The following is a 17,446-nucleotide window of genomic DNA, read 5'->3' on the forward strand; positions in this document are numbered from 1 at the left end:
TATTTTTAGTAGAGATGGGGTTTCACCATGTTGACCAGGATGGTCTTGATCTCTTGACCTCGTGATCCACCCGCCTCGGCCTCCCAAAGTGCTGGGATTACAGGCGTGAGCCACCGCGCCCGGCCAAGTCAGTATTTTCTTAATAAAACTAGTAACATTTATTAGAGGGTTTCTTCATAATGAGAAGGCAAAAGGACTTAATGCCTCACACATGAGGCAAGTGAAAAGAACATTTTTATTAACCGATTTGACTTTTGAATATATTGTTTTATTCACTTCAAAATCTGAACCTTGGCTGGGTACGGTGGCTCATGCCTGTAATCCCAGCACTTTGGGAGGCTGAGGTGTACAGATTACTTGAGGTCAGGGGTTCAAGGCCAGGCTGGCCAACATGGTGAAAAACCCGTCTCTAGTAAAAGCATAAAAATTAGCCGGGCATGGTGGTGGGCGCCTGTAATCGTAGTTACTCACGGGGCTGAAGAAGGAGAATCGCTTAAACATGGGAGGTGGAGGGTGGTGAGACTGTCTAAGCAAACAAGAAAAACTGAAGATAAAGAGCTGTGACAACAAAGTTTAAAAAAGGAGACAGCTACATATTTTACAGCTTAGCTTCTACCTAATACATCTTTAGAAAAAAAAAACGCATTGCCTTTAAAATTACCCTTTTTCAAACAAAATACGTGTCTACTTGGAGGTGCAAACTCTTACAGTAAGAACACAAATCAAAATCATTTTAACCAGTGCTAAACCGAGGCTCACGGAAGTTAAATAACAAGGCTATGGATACTTGGTCAGGTTCAGATTAGGCTCTCGTCTGACTTAAAAGTTTGCACGCCAAGTTCAAGGTAAAGAAAGGCTTCGCTGTCCTGAAGTCCCTAGTATGAGGCAAAGTTGCATGGCCATCAGAGAGCTAATTAAGAAAAACTGTGTTTAAATTATTTCCGCGTTTTAGAGTTCTCCACCTCTAGACTCAGAATGCAGTTAAAAGAAGTGACCCGAAACATTTCTGTTTTCCCTTGAGAGGAAATGCACAGTTGGAAGGGAAGTTCACAAAAACACCTCTTCACAAAACAGCAATACTGTTTTCATCTTTATAAAAAGCTCTCATCGCAACTCTGTGGTGGCACTCCATGCCCTCAAGTACTCATTTTGGTGATCACTGGCTCCCTTTCAGTCTGTCTCACAAGCCAGGTTATAAATGGTTTGAAAACGGGGGCCCAGTTTTTATTTCGAACCCATCGCAGAGTCTGGCACAGAGTGGCAGAGTGTGTGCCCAATAAATACTTGAGTGGAATTACACTGAAAACCAGGAAGAAGTAAAGCCATCTTCCATCTGCCAAAGACTTGTGTTGCTGTACCGGTAATTTTCATTCTTGGAGAGCTTTAATGTGAATGAAATTATTTCTTAAGTGTGCATTTGAGAATTCCATGGAAAGCAGTTTTAAAAATTAAGCATGCCCTCTTAGAAGCAGGGGACACAATTCTGGACAGACGAGCAAGAAAGTGACAGTGACCTCTCTGCATTGTTCAGAAAAGAAAGGTCAACAAAGAGTAGAAATAGAACCCTCAACACACCCTGCATTCTTTCCTTGGAACGTTCTCTGTGTATCCCTTATCATTTAAGCTCTTTATCTGCAGTTTTCTTGAAGCTGACTATATCCTCTTTTGGGGTGAGGGGAGGAGAGGGAGGAAGGAGATGGAGGAGAAGGTCTGAGATGATTTTTTTCGACAGCAGCGTCCACTTAGGCCCTTGGGGAGGCCGGGTCACGGGGCCCCCTTGCACCAGTGGTCTACAACGTCTTTCCTGCGGTTTACAACTGCTCTTTAAAAATAATTTCCCTTTGGGACAGCCCTCGGCTTCTTCCTGCCACCCCCATCCCCACCCGAATCCATAGAGGCCCCAGGCAAAGAAACGCTCTGGCTCCCCGGGTAGGTCTCAGAGTAAACAGCACGCTTGGAGGATTACAATCGACCCGAGGCCAATTCGACCCTTTCCCTTTGCCGCCCTCAATTGACCCTTGACAGCAGCCCCTGCTCTCCCTTCAAATGGAAAACCCACAGACACACACAAACAAAAACCCCCAAGTCTTCCTTTCGGTTGCTACCCGCAATGACGTTTCCCCCTCGGGTCCCGCCCCTCCAGGGGGCTTGGAATTTTGGGATTGGCCGAGAGGCTGTGGCGACAAGGCCCCGATTGGACGGCATGGCGCTGACTGACAGCGGGGGCGGCCGCCGCACCCTCCCTCTCTCCCCGGTGTGCAAATGTGTGTGTGCGGTGTTATGCCGGACAAGAGGGAGGTGACCGTGGCGGCGGCGGTGGCTCTGTTTATTGTCCCTCTCGGTGTGTGTGTGTGAGGAAACCGGGGCTGCAGCGCGGCTGACGAAGGCGGCCTTGGAACCAGCGGCGGCGACCGGGGCGACGACTCTGGCGACTCGAGCTGCTGGCCTTCGCGGAGTGTGAGAAGGACAAGGCACCTCTGCGTCTCCGCCACGTCCGAGCGCCCAGGGCTCCCCGGCCGACCTCGCGGCTCCCACCCCCGGGCTTCAGCCCGGCTTGAAGCGGCGCCCGCGGGCGGACGAGAAAGCAGCGCCGCCGTTCGGCCGCTGCGGGTCACCCCCTGCTTTCTCAGCCGCGGCGCTAGGCCCGGGCGACGCGGACGCCGCGCCTCGAGTTTGAGGGCAGCCGGCGGCGCGGCCTCCTCGGCGGCCTCGGCTGGACGTCCCCTCCGAGCCTTCGCGATGGGGCGCGGGTGTCGGCGCAGCTAGGAGTGCGGCGAGCGGAGCGGCGGGTGCGGAGCGGCGGGGCCCGGCGGCCGGCAGGGAGGCGGGAGCGGCGGCTGCGGCCTCGGGGCCTGTGAGCTGGAGGCACTCGCCATGGCCAAGTCGGGTGGCTGCGGCGCGGGAGCCGGCGTGGGCGGCGGCAACGGGGCACTGACCTGGGTGGTGAGTGGCGGGCCCCCGGGACTGCCGGCTGGGGTGGGGGTCCGGGCGGCTGCATTGTTCCGGGCCCGCGGCGGGGGCGGAATTCCGCGGGTCCGAACGGGCGGGGCCCGGGAAAGGGAGGGAAACCCCGTCCCTGGAACGGGGGCTCCACTGGGGCCTGTGCCTGCAGAATCCCCCAGCCCGCTCCCCGTGCCTTTTCTTTCTTCTCTGTACCTGTCTGCAATCCTTGGCTGCCAGAGCGTAATGTGTACTTGAAACTTTGGGGGGACAAATTCATGAACGTAACCTGTAGCCCCCGCTTCCTCTCTTTTCCTCTTTCCCAGGCTCTTCCAGGGCAGCCGGGCCCGAAATGGTGGGAATGACGATAATGCAAGTGTGTCTGTGTGGGGCAGCATTTTCTCTAAATGTAGTTTCCTGGAAAAAGGGGTCTGCGTGTGTGTATGCTGAATGCGGCCCTTTCTGGGGCTTTGATCTCTCAGAGAAGAATGGATGGGGCATTCTACAGCAATTTGCACTTCAGTTTGGAAAGCCTCATTCAATTGAGAGCGCATTTGGGACGACTTTCACAGCAGTTAATACTGTAGGTCGTCCCTCTGTCAGAGGGAGATTATTAAAAGAAGTGCTTGCCTACGTCAGCATCGCAGGTGTAATGGGGTGGGGGCTGAATGGATGTCCCGGAGAGGTGGCTGAAATGCTTAGTCCTGGAGTTAAAGGATTTCAACGCTCAGTTCCTGCTGGGAAGTAGAAGTAGCTGCAGCGGAAGGAGGAAGGGAGACTGATTCCCACGACAGATCGATAATTCACCAGAATTTCACTTGCTCAGCGTCGGGTTCAGACCAGGGTCATTTCTGATACAGAAAACCCAGCCTAGTCCACTGACTAGGTATGTTGGAGAAAAGTAAAAAGTGTTATATTATTCTGGGACTTTTGATGTCTAATTCCACCCTCCCTGTTTTAAACACCTCAAGGGAGCTTTCATATAGGCAATTTTGTTACTTAATTCATTTTCTCTTTGTTTGGGTGAGGTTTAGGTGAGTTGAGTAGCAATTGGTGCTGTGTTGACAACTGCTTCTTATAAAAAGGTGTTACAGCAGCAAAACATTGCAATCACTTATGTTTGTGGTGCCAGGGTACACTGCAAAATAACTTGCCAGGCTCTTACTGTGGAAATTCTCTGAATGTTGTATGTTACTCCAATTGTGTAGAATCAAAATATGGAGGGACTAGAGCCGGGAGAGGAAATGTCAGATAGGAAGTTAGTGGTCCATGTGGACTTGCAGTAGAGACTATGTGAGATGGATGCATGCGTGCAAAAGAATGACTTTCAAAATTAATGGCTTTTACCCCTGTTACTAAAACCAGACATCAGAAAATGGACTTAGATAGCTAACTGGTATTGTAAGTTCTCGTAGACTATTTGAAAGTGTTGAGGCCTGATCGGTGTTCCCTCTGAAGACGTTCGGTTCTATAATGGTCAGCATTTTGCTCCGTGGTGGATTGTTGGCCTAACATTTGATAGCAGTACTTTAATTTCCTGTTATTTAATTTCGTAGATAATTAAATGACAATTTATTTCTTTCAAGCTCCATAGGAAACTCACTGCCAATAAACTTAGCAAAACGTGGAGCATCTCATTCAATATAGGAAAAATCCATTTGAAACTAAAATTGACTTATCGACTAAAGGAATTTTCATTATCAAGTGGATTATGGGAAATATGGGAAATGCAGTAAAATAGAAGTGAAGAACACTTAGTCTTTTGTTTATAGAGTATATCTTACGGAATTAGAAGTTTATTAAAAAGATAATCACTCCTATAAGTCGTCTTTAAGAGTTGATGCTTACTCTAAATTTAAGTTAGGTTATATGAGCATTTTTATGTCCATAATATACATCATTGATCATAGACTGGTTTGATTTTATGGGAGGCAATATAGTGAGATAGTTATGGGCTTTGATGTCAGGCTGATGCAGGTTCACATACTGGCTCCAACACGTATAGTTAGTTGGACTTTATGTCCAAGGAACCTAACCTTTCTAAGCCTTTTTTTTACTCTGTCAAATAAGGTTGCATTGAGAATGAAATGAGATAGCATGTAGCACTGTGCCGGGCTTAGTGAATGTTTGTTATTATTGGTGAACTTCAAGAAATGCACACTTTGAAATAATAGATTGCAGTTGCTTTTACATAAAATATCTTTCAGCTGGGGTAAAAACAGATTAATTTTTCCTTTGCACAAGTTGGGGGTTTATTGCAGTGGTCATCTATTTTGAGAGAGGTAACTTAGTCTGCTTTAGTGAAGCTGGTGTTATGTTGCCACCTGCTTGTGGATAACAGGAAGAAATAAAAATAGAATTAGCCCCTGATTTCTTTAGTCTGGGTGGGGGTTGTATGCCATGTGTTGCTGATATTAACTACTGTTGGTACGGATGCCAGCATGTGTTGTTAATGTTGTCATTGCATGAAAAGTTACCCTTCAGTATCTGAAACCACAAAGCCAAGTGGTTTTAGGACTAACATTAACTTTTTTTTTTTTTTTTTTTTTTTTTTTTTTTAATTCGTTTTTTTTTTTTTTTTTTTTTTTTTTTTTTTTTTTTTGTGAGACGGAGTCTTGCTCTGTTGCCTAGGCTAGAGCACTGAGTGGCAAGGCACAATCTCTGCTCACTGCAACCTCCAGCTCCTGGATTCAAATGATTCTCCTGCCTTAAGTCCCGAGTAGCTGGGTTTACAGGTGTGCACCATCACACCCAGCTACTTTTTGTATTTTTACTAGAGACAGGGTTTCAACATGTTGGCCAGGTTGGTCTCCAACTCCTGACCTCGTGATCCACCTGCCTCGGCCTCCCAGAGTGCTGGGATTATGGGCATGAGCCTCTGCATCCGGCCAACTTCTTTTAATAATTCATTTGGTTTATGTTTGATTTGTAGTATCTTCACCAGAATTTTTATAATTAAAAAAAGTGAAAAATATGAATATGGCAAAGCTATTTTGATTTAAAATGTGTAGCAGTTACAAGGGCTTCTTTTTTTTTTTTTTTTTTTTTTTTTTTTTTTTTTTTTTTTTTTTTTTTTTTTTTTTTTTTTTTTTGAGATGGAGTCTTGCTCTGTTGCCAGGCTGTAGTGCAATAGTGCGATCTCAGCTCACTGCAACCTCTGCCTCCAGGGTTCAAGTGATTCCCCTGCCTCAGCCTCCCAAGCAACTGGCACTACAGGCACGCACCACCATGCCTGACTGATTTTTTTGTATTTTAGCAGAGACAGGGTTTTACCATGTTGGCCAGGATGGTCTCAATCTCCTGACAGTGTGGTCTGCCCTCCTGGCCTCCCAAAGTACTGGGATTACAGGTGTGAGCCACCGTGGCCGGCCCGTGTTTCTTGAATTAATTATTTGTAAAGCTTTGGTTAGTAGATAATAATACTCTGGTTCGTTCTGTCAGTCTTGTATCGTAAATGGTTGTAGCAGATACATTTGTGGAAATGTTAGAATATAGTTATATGACTTGATATTTTTCCTAATAATATTCTAACTCAGTAGATTAAAAAAAAAATTGTAATGGAAAACGTTAAGCATCTCAAAAAGTGGTAACCAGAATAGTATAACAAGCTTCCCTCTGTTTAGCCTCAAGTTCCAGTAATTATCAACTTAAGACCACCCACTTAATTCCTTCTCATTCTTATTTTCTTTTTGAGACGGGGTTTCACCATGCTGGTCAGGCTGGTCTTGAACTCCTGATCTTGTGATCCACCTGCCTCGGCCTCCCAAAGTGCTGGAATTACAGGCGTGAGCCACCACGCCCAGCCTCCCTTCTCATTCTTTTTAAGCAGAGCAAATCCTAGGGGTCTATCACTTTATCTGAAAATATTTCAGTATTTATCTTTAACAGTTAAATGTCTTTTGAAAAAAACTACGTAGCCACAAATAGCATTGTAGTTTTCTTAAAAGTAAAATTTTTTGAACCATATAATATCTTTTGGTCTGTGACTATCTCTAATTGAACATGACTGTGTATTTAAATATTGTTTAAAGATTTGTTTTAAGAACCTTGCTTTAGTGGTTTACTTTGCAAGTCTAAGTTGCTGAGCCAGACTTTCATAAACCATGTGCCCTTTCCAGTGTAATTTATTTACTATAGTCTCCATAGTTAGGTTTATCTTTTCACTGTCCCCGGTGCAAGTTATGCCTGTTTTTGCCACTTTGTCTTTGCCTTTCATCTGGAATTCCTCTTTAACTTCTCTTTACTAGTCTAAATCTTTACTCTTCAGTGCTAGTTCAGAACCTCATCACATTATTTTCCAGTTTATTCTCATCTTTTTCTTTCATTGAATGTTTCTCTCATGAATCATAAAACAAGTCTTTTTTATGTAACTTTCATACATGATAACTTTGCTTTAACAATATTATAAACTTCTGAAGTTAGCATGTATTTTCCTTGTTTATGTCCTTTATAGTGTTGAGCAAAGATCTGGATACATAATCCACTCTCAGTTATTAACAAATTGGATAATTGACATACTGAGCTCCTAAAAAGTCTTCTCTCATTAGTAGAAGTGTTTAAGTAGCAGTATTTTTTAGATACATTCCGAAGTACATGATGATATAGCAGTATTTAGGCACTTTTTAAAAAACTTCATTACCTGTCATTCCAGATTTGTTTGTTAGATGGTGGCAACAGTTGCATTTTACTGAGTACATTTTAAGAAATAAACCTCTTGAATTTTTGAAAATCTTAATAGACATGGAACCCCATTTTAACAAAAAGTTGAAGTAGCTATAGTTATTCCTATTTGCAGAGAAGAAAACGGGTTTAGAGATTAGGTAACAAACTCTTAGGTACATGGTTAAGGCATAGGTGAAATTTAAACCAGACATGTTCTTAACTGACATTTACAGAGCCTCCAACTTTAAAAACATTCAAAGACAAAACAACTCATCTTTTATACTCTGATATGACAGAATAAAGAGACATCTGTGATACACCTATCTTTTTCTACTAACCTTTTATTTCATACAAAAAGCTAAGGAATATATTTCCTTTTCAGAATATGTGTATCTAGTATAGCATAATGCTGAGTATGGGCTGAAATCAGATCACCTAGTTTCATAATTCACCTTTTTCAAGTAGTAGTTTTGTTAGCTTTGGGAAAACACTTGTCCTGACCTTAGTTATCTATCTCATCTGTATAAAAGAAATTATGATAACAGTATTTATTTCATGCAGGTACTATATGAGGATTAATTAAGATTATCCATATAATTCCTGTAGTGCTTGGCACATAGTAGCTCCCAGATGGGTTCACACATACATTTTTGCTTCTTTTTAAATCCAGTGGTATTTTCATTCCTTTTATATTTATTTTCATAGCAGAAGTCTAAGCATTTGCTACTGTCTTAAGTATCTCTCTCTCAACTCTACCTCTTCCCTTGTGCCTTGGTTTAGAAGGGTATTTCTGAAGAAGCCTAGACAGGGGACAACTTGTTGCTTTTTGCTTCATTAATGGTGGGTACATAACATGGCTTCTCCATATAGGTGAAATATGGTTAGAATGAACAACATGGGATGGGAGCCTTGAGGGAGAAGAGAGGAGATATTATAAAAGGTTAATGTTAAGCCTGAGGAGATTGTACAGAAGAAGGTAAAAGAAGGGGCTTGTTGCTAGGCTGCCAGCCCCCATTTCCACTCTTGTAGGCTTGGTGATGGTGAGCTTTCTGTGTTAATTATGTGAATGAGTGGCTCAGTTCTTTTTTAGTACCAACTGGCAAACCATCTCCTTTACCTACTTTGTCAGCAATTCATTCTCCCTCAGAAAAACAGGAACCGTGGGTGCTTCTGCCAAATCTCTATATTTCAGGTGACAACTCTGTCCATTGAAGAATCTTTTGTTTTGTTTTACAGAATGATCGTGGTATATAGTCATTCTGAAAAATAGGAGGTTTTACTGGAATGTTTTCCATCTTCTTGTGATGATTGAGAAGTGTTCTTGCTAAAGATCAAATTGCGATTAGTATTAAATCTGTATTTCTATTGGCATTAGCAATATTGCAAAAGTGCCATAAGATAGGTTAATATTTAGAATATATAGCTTATATGTTTATTTTGATATTTTTTGTTGTAATTTAAAATTTTCCCCAAATGCTTTAATTTGGCAGCTGGCTTTTGAAATTCAGAAAAAGTCAATGATGCTATATCATGTTTATAAATGAAAAAGAATAGAATTAAAACAACTTTTAGATATGTGTAGGAAATTTATCTTACTATAGTGATTATTTTACATTTTCATTGTCTTTTATATGAGAATGAAAATGTTGGCTTGATTTGTTAGATTTCAATGTAATTGGATGCTGGAATTTTTTATTACTATAAGTAGTTTGGTAATTTGTTCACAGAAATTAAGGAAGGGAAATAAATTACAAATAAACTTAAATCATAAGGTTTCAATTGTTACTAAGTCTCAATGCAAATTTATTCAAAATGCTCTTGGTAAATTATTATTATTTTTTGAGATGGAGTCTCACTCTGTCACCCAGGCTGGAATGCAGTGGCGCGATCTTGGCTCACTGCAACTTCTCTCTCCTGGGTTCAAGTGTTTCTCCTGCCTCAGCCTCCCGAGTAGCTGGGACTGCAGGCGTGTGCCATCACACCCAGCTAATTTTTTGTATTTTTAGTAGAGACAGGGTTTCACCGTGTTAGCCAGGATGGTCCCGATCTCCTGACCTTGTGATCCTCCCGCCTCGGCCTCCCAAAGTGCTGGGATTACAGATGTGAGCCACTGCGCCTAGCCAGTAAATTATTATTTTTAAAGGCATATTGTTAATTTTTATTCAATGGGGAGTACTGCGAGCAGTTGCTATAGTACATGGTATCTTATTACTGTGAACATGTCAGAATAAGAAAAGGTAAAATCAAAAGATACTTTTCAGATTCTTAAGTGAGCATAACTCTGTTAGCCTACATGTGTCAAATATACATCACTCTCTTTTATCATCTGTAGAATTGAGGTGCCTTTATGAACATGTAGATACGGGTTTGCTAGTTTGTGGTTGTTCAAAGCAATTTCCTGTTCTCTTTTCTGAATTTTGTCAGCAAAAGTGTTAAAACTGAAGAGCTACCCAGGGTGACATTTTTTTAAGAGCTAGAGATAGTGATGATAACAGCAAGGGAGGAGGTGCAGAATAGGTTTCTTATTTAGCTTCTCTTCTAAGGCCAAAGGTGGTTTGTTTTAAATATGCATACTGTTTTAGGGATGGGATCATCCTATTAACTCGGTAAATTGCCCTCTCTCCACTTAACCCCAGATTTTGATTTTTAGTGGCCTGGACATTGCCTAGGGTACAACTTTCTACTGATAAACAGGAGTTGAAAGAGACTATTATTTCAGGTTTCTGTTAGAAAAACTTATAAACATCTCAGGGGAGAACCTCCTGTGTTTGCCACTAGTGAGCCAGTGAGCAATGTAAATCACCATTTGTTGAGAATGGGAACGTAAAAGACAAATTGGATTCTAGCGTTAATTTATAGTTTCTACCCTGCCAAGGCTGTCAGTCTTATTGGTGTATTTTGATTTTATGTTTTTGCATAGAGTCTAGTGAGAAAGTTGGGGTTGCAGAAGTAATAAGTAAGTATAAACATTGCCTTTAGGAAAAGAAACCTTCAGTTTTATTCTAGTTTAATTATATTTTCACATGTATGGGCTAATAAGCTTTTAACATATTTTTGCATTTATTGTAGGAAATTAGAAAACATATATAAAAAAATAGAAATCACATGTATTTCTACTCTGTAGGGCTGTTGGGTATATTTCACATTTTTTCCTATGTGTAGTTTTTTTTTTTTTTTTTTTTTTTTTTCAAAAATGGGCTCATTTTTTATATATACTCAAATGTCCACTAAACATTACATTTTATAAGCTAATTTAAAAATACTTAATTATCTTTACTAATATAAATTTTCTATAAAAACTAGAGCAGGGGCCGGGTGCAGTGGCTTACACCTGTAATCCTAGCACTTTGGGAGGCCGAGGTGGGCGGATCACCTGAGATCAGGAGTTTGAGACCAGCCTGGCCAACATGGTGTATCCCCGTCTCTACTAAAAAAAAAAAAAAATACAAAAATTGGTCAGGCCTGGTGGCGGTTGCCTGTAATCCCAGCTACTCGGGGGGCTGAGATAGGAGAATCACTTGAACCCGGGGGGCGGAGGTTACAGTGAGCTGAGATTGAGCCATTTCACTCCAGCCTGGGCGACGAGCGAGACTGTCTCAAAAACAAACAAAAAACTAGAGCAATAAAAGATTAACACAATTTATTTTTAGTATAGTAATTATAAACTTATTAACTCATAGAAACGTCCACATTTAAGGGCTTATATTAAGGGGTTTTTTTGGTTTGTTTTATTTTTGTGACAGAGGCTTGGTGTATCACCTAGGCTTGTCTCAAATTCCTGGGCTCAGAGGATTGATCCTCCAGTCTCAGACACCTGAATAGCTGGGACTACAGGCATGTGGCACCATGCCCTGTGTCAAATTTTATAAGCTGTTTGAATATTATAATTGAGAGTTGATTTGAAATATCTGCAAATGACTTCCATTGTATTCTATAAATAATATGTATCCCTTAATGCTTCTCATTATTTTAAGTAGAATGGTTTCTCTTTTTCTTTCTTCAATACTTGCCATATGATATTTAGAAAAAAGTATGTTGTCACATATTTGTCACACTTATTTTACAGTATTTCTGTTCTTAGTAGAGAAAATTACAAGTAGTATTAGGCAAAGTTAACTACGTTTCACATGTTCAATTTTTTTAGTTGTAAAAAACATAGAACATTAAATTGACTATCTTAGCCATTAAGTGTAGAGTTTAGTAGTGTTGAATATATTTACACTGTTAAGCAGCGGGTGTCTAGAAGTATTTCATTTTCCGAAACTGAAACTGTTTCTACTAAACACTAATTCCCACTTCCCCCAGCCCTTGATTAACCACCCCTCTACTTTCTGTTTCTACAATATTGATTGCTGTAGCTACGTTATATGATTGTAGTCATACAGTATTTGTCCTTTGTGACTGGCTTATTTTGTTTCGTATAATATCCTTGAGGTTCATCCATGTTATAGCACATGTCAGGATTTCTGTGTTTTTTTGATGCTGCATAATACTCCATTGTATCTACATACCACATTTTAAAAATCCCTCCGTACATCAGTGGACATTTGGGTTGCTTTGTGCCTCCTCTTGGCTATTGTGAATAATACTGTGATGAACATGGGTCTGCAAATATCTCTTTGAGATTTTGCTTTGAATTCTTTTGGCTATATACCCAAAAGTGGGATTGCTGGATCATACAGTAATTCTATTTTTAATTTTTGAGGAACCTCCATACTATTTCCATAATGGCTATAGAATTCTTATAGCATTTTATATTCTCACTGACAGTGTAGAAATGTCCCAGTTTCTCCACGTCCTCACTGGCACTTATTTTCTGATGACTGTCTTAATAGATGTGAGGGTTTTGATTTGCATTTCTCCTATCATTAATAATGTTGAGTATCTTTCCATATGCTGTTGACTATTTACATATCTAATTTGGAGAATTGTCTATTGAAATCCTTAATCCATTTGAATGAGGGTATTCTGTTACTGTTGTTGAGTTATAGAAGCCCCTTATCTATTTTGGATATTAACCCTTTAATGGTTTACAGATATTTTCTCCATTCCATATGTTACCTTTTCACTGTCTGTTGTTTTCTTTGGTGCATGGAAATTTTTAAGTTTGATACCCTGTTTGTCTATTTTTGCTTTTGTTGCCTGTGCTTTTGGTGCCATATTCATGAAATCATTGCCAAATCCAATATCTCAAAGCTTTTCCTTTATGTTTCTTTCTAGGAGTCTTAGAATTTTAGGTCTTACTTTTAGGTCTCTGTGTTAATTTTTGTATGTGGCATGAGAGTCCAACTTCATTCTTTTGCTTGTTACCCAGTTTTCCTAGCACCATTTGCTGAAGAGACTGTCCTTTCCCCAATGTGCAGTCTTGGCATTATTGTGAAAATCATTTGGCCATTTATGCAAGGATTTATTTCCATGCTCACTATTCTGTCTTTAGGCCAGTGTTTTAGATTTCTTGTAGTAAAATCAGGTTTTGAAATCAGGAGGTGTGAGGCCTTTAACTTTATTCTTCTGATTCAAGGCTGATTTAGCTATATGGGTCCTCTTGAGATTCCATATGAATTTTTGAAAATTTTTTTTTTGTATTTCTGCAAAAAATACCATTGGGATTTTGATAGGCATGGCATTGAATCTGTAGGTCACTTTGGATAGTTTGGACATTTTAACAATATTTTAAGTTTTTCAGTCTATGAGAATGGTATGCCCTTCCATTTATTGGTATCTTTTTTTCATTTCTGTTAACAATGTTTTGTATTTTGACATTACTCTCACCTCCTTGGTTAAGTTTACTCTGGTAATTTATCCTTTTTGGTGCTATAGTAAATGATATTGTTTTCATAATTTCCTTTTTTGATTGGTCATGGTTACTGCATGAAAGCATAGCTAATTTTTGTGTGTTGATTTGTATCCTGCAACTTGGTGAAATTATTAGTTGTGAGTTCTTATGTGGAATCTTTTGGGTTATCAACTTTAAGATTATGCCATTTGTGAGCGTAATTTTACTTATTTTCCAGTTTGTATGCCTTTTATTTCCTTTTCTTGGCTAATTGCTCTGACTAGGACTTCTGTCTTGAATATTGGCAAAATTGGGCATCCGAACCTTGTTCCTGATCTTAGAGGAAAAGTTTTTTAGTCTTTCACCAGCATGTGTGATGTTAGCTGTTGGCCTTTTGTATATCACTTTTATTATATTGAGGTATTTTCTTTGTATTTCAAGTTTGTTACGTGTTTTTATCAGGAAAGGGTGTTAAATTTTGTCAAATGCTTTTTCCGTTATCAGTTGAGATGATAATGTGGTTTTTGCCCTTCATTTTGTTAATACGGTGTATTACAATGGTTTGTTTTCATATTTGGAAACATCCTCACATTTCAGGTATAAATCCCATTTGCTTATTGTGTGTAATCCTTTTAATGTGCTGTTGGGTCAGGCATGGTGGCCCATGCCTGTAATTCCAGCACTTTGGGAGGCCAGTGGAGGAGAATTTCATGAGACCAGGAGTTTAAGACCATCCTGGGCAATGTGGTAAAACCTTGTCTCTAGAAAAAATTTAAAAATTAGCCAGGTGTGGTGGCGCACAAATATAGTACCAGCTGCTTGGGGAAGGGGTTGTTGAGGGGTGGCAGGCAGTCCGGGGAGGGGATTGAGGAGGAGGGTGTGGGTGTGCTGAAGTGGGAGGATCACTTGAACCTGGGAGGTTGAGGCTGCAGTGAGCCATCATCACCCCACTGCACTCCAGCCTGGGCAACAAAATGAGACCCTCTCTTAAAAAAAAAATGCTGTTGAATGGAGTTTGCTAGTATTTTGGGGGGGATTTTTGCATCAGTCTTCATCAGGGGTATTGTTCTGTAGTCCTCTTGTTCTTTCTTGTATCTAGTTTTGGTATTAGAGAAATGCTGGCTTCGTAGAATGATTCTGGAAGTGTTCCCTACCCTTCATTTTTTGGTAAGAGTTTGAAGAGTTAATTCTTCTTTGATTATTTGGTAGAATTTTCAAGTGAAGCCATCAGGTCCTGGGCTTTTCTTTGTTGGGAAGTTTTTGATGACTGCTTCAGTCTCCTTGTTATAGGGCTGTTCAGATTTTTTATTTATTCGTGCTTGAATCTTTGTAGATTATATGTTTGGAATGTATTCATTTTTTTCTAGGTTATCTAATCTGTTGCCATATATTTGTTCATATAAGCCTTTTGTTATCTTTTTTATTTCTGTGACATCAATTATGATGTCCCTTCTCATTTCTAATTTTAGTTATTTGATTATCTCTTTTTTTTCCTATTTAATCTAGTTAAGGTTTGTTAGTTTTGTTAATGTTTTCAAAAAACAAATTCTTGGCTTGATTTTTTTTTTTTCCCCTCGTTGTTCTTCTATTCTCTATTTTATCTTTGCTTTAGTCTTTATTTTCTTTCATTAATTTGGTTTAGTTTGCTCATTTCCTAGTTCTTTGAAATGATCTAAAGTTAGGTTGTTAATTTGAGATCTTTATTGATAGTTAATTTTAAGTGTAATACTGTTAGCCATGTCACATAAATAGTGTTCTGTTGTGTTTTTGTTTTTATTTGTCTCCTGATGTTTTCTAAATTCCCTTGTGATTTCATCTTTGACCCATTGGCTGTTTAAGAGTGAGTTGTTTAACTTCCACTTTCTTGTGGATTTTCCTGTTTTCCTTCTGCTGTTGATTTCTAGTTTAATTCTATTGTAGATGGAAAATATACCTTATATGATTAGTCTTCTTAAGACTTGTTTTATCATATAACATGTGGTCCATGTTGGAGAATGTTCCATGTGCAATTGAAAAGAATGTGTATTCTGCTGTTGAGTGTTCTGCGTATTTCAGTTAGGTCCAATTATTCTATAGTGATGTTCAAGTTCTTTGTGTCTTTATTGATCTTCTGTCTGGTTGTTCTATCCATAACCGAAAGTGGGCTAGTGAAGTCTCCTATTATTACTGTGTTGCTCTCTCTCTCTCTGCCTTTACTTCTGTCAGTGTTTGCATCATAAATTTGGGAACTGTAATGTTAGATGCGTATCTTATTGGTGAAGTGACCCTTTTATCATTATATAATGTCCTACGCTGTCTCTTGTGACAGTTTTTTTCTTAAAGTCTATGTTGTCTAACGTAAGTACAGCCACTCTCTTCAGATTCCAGTTTCATGGAATATCTTTTTCCATCCTTTTATTTGTAGCCTTTGTGCATCTTTGCATTGGAAAGAGGTCTCTTGTAAACAACCTATAGTTGGATCTTGTGTTTTTATTCCATGGGCCAATCTGTGTCTTTTATTTGGGGCACTTAATCCATTTTTTTTTTTTTTTTGAGACAGAGTCTCACTCTGTTCAGGCCGGAGTACAGTGGCACGATCTTGCCTTACTGCAACCTCTGCCTCGGCTTCAAGTGATCGTTCTTCCTTAGCCTGCCAAGTAGCTGGGATTTCAGGTGCCTGCCACGATGCCCAGCTAATTTTTGTATTTTTAGTAGAGATAGGGTTTTTCCACATTAGCCATGCTGGTCTCGAACTCTTGACTTCAAATCATCTGCCTACCTTGGTCTCCCAAAATGCTGGAATGAAAGATGTGAGCCACTGTGCCTGGCCCCATTTTCATTTAAAGTAATTATTGACATGGATTAATTATTGACATTTTGATTATTGTTTTATGGATGTCTTACAGCTTTTTTGTCCATCTTTCCTCCCTTGCTGCCCCCTTTTGTGTTTTATTGATTGTTTTTTGTTGTGACATGTTTTGATTTTCTTCCAATTTCTCTTTGTGTATATTCTACAGATATTTTCCTGACTTTACCTTGCAATTACATAACTTCAAGTGATAAAAATAAAGTTTAAATTAATAACTTCAATCACATATGAAAACTCTGTTTTTACCTCTGCCCTCCTCTGCTTTGTTTTTGATGGCATACTTTACCTCTTTTTATACTGTGTATATTTTAACACAGATTTAGAATTTTTTTCTTTGCTTTTTTGCATTCAGAAAATAATTCAGTTCCAATACATAGAATTATTTTTTAATGCTTAAAAAATTTCTATGCCATATTTAAAAATGATCAACACACCCATATTATAATACTAGAAGATGTCATATTTGTCTGTATACAAATAGTCTTCAAAAAGTTCATGGAAAATGTGTATTATGAGAATACTGTGCATGGATTTCAAAATTTTGGTACCAAAATAAACTTATACTAACTTGTTATAATATGTCTGAACAAAATCTAGTTTGAGGTACTAAGAAGGATAAGACATCAGTTGGAAAAGAGCCCCTATCAGAGCAATATGAATTCTGCTAAAATTGAAGCAAGAACAACCATCAAATTTATGGAGAAGCTTGGATGGAAGAATGGTGTGAAATGGTTGATGCTTAATGGCCAATGCCCCATATAAATGAGTGTTTACAAATGGATAACTTGTTTTAAGAAGAGATGAGATGATAAAGATGAAACCTGCAGCAGCAGACCATCTACATTAATTTGTGAGGAAAAAAATTAATTACGCTCATGCCCTTACTGAAAAAGACCAGTGATTAACAGCAGAAACAATATAGCCAGCACCATAGATGTCACAATTGGTTCAGCTTACACAGTTCTTTATGAAAAATTAAAGATTGACAGACTTTTTACTCAATGGGTGCCAAAACCATTGTGCCTAGGTCAGCTGCAGACAAGCACAAAACTTTTAATGGGAATTTTATAAAAGTGGAATCAAGACCCTGACACATTTCTTCAAAGAATTGTAATAGGAGATGAAACAGGGCTTTACGAACATAATCCTGAAGACAAATCAAAGCAGTGGCTACTAAGAGGTGGAAGTGGTCCAAACAAAGCAAAAGCAGATAGGTCAAG

At 39.5% G+C, this 17,446-nt stretch overlaps 1 protein-coding gene across 2 annotated transcripts in view; it reads left to right on the top strand.

The window, feature by feature from the left end:
- The first annotated feature begins 2,232 nt into the window (after nt 1-2,232).
- TOP2B (DNA topoisomerase II beta) overlaps nt 2,233-17,446 on the top strand; it is a 68,931-nt gene continuing 53,717 nt past the window's right edge. For both annotated transcript variants that reach the window (XM_017506221.2, XM_017506222.2), the window contains exon 1: nt 2,233-2,943. In XM_017506221.2, the coding sequence (XP_017361710.1) occupies nt 2,875-2,943 (69 nt within the window). In that variant the 5' untranslated portion in view covers nt 2,233-2,874. The remainder of the gene's footprint in view (nt 2,944-17,446) is intronic.

Source organism: Cebus imitator, unplaced genomic scaffold (assembly GCF_001604975.1).
Source record: "Cebus imitator isolate Cc_AM_T3 unplaced genomic scaffold, Cebus_imitator-1.0 Scaffold351, whole genome shotgun sequence".
NCBI lineage: Eukaryota > Metazoa > Chordata > Mammalia > Primates > Cebidae > Cebus > Cebus imitator.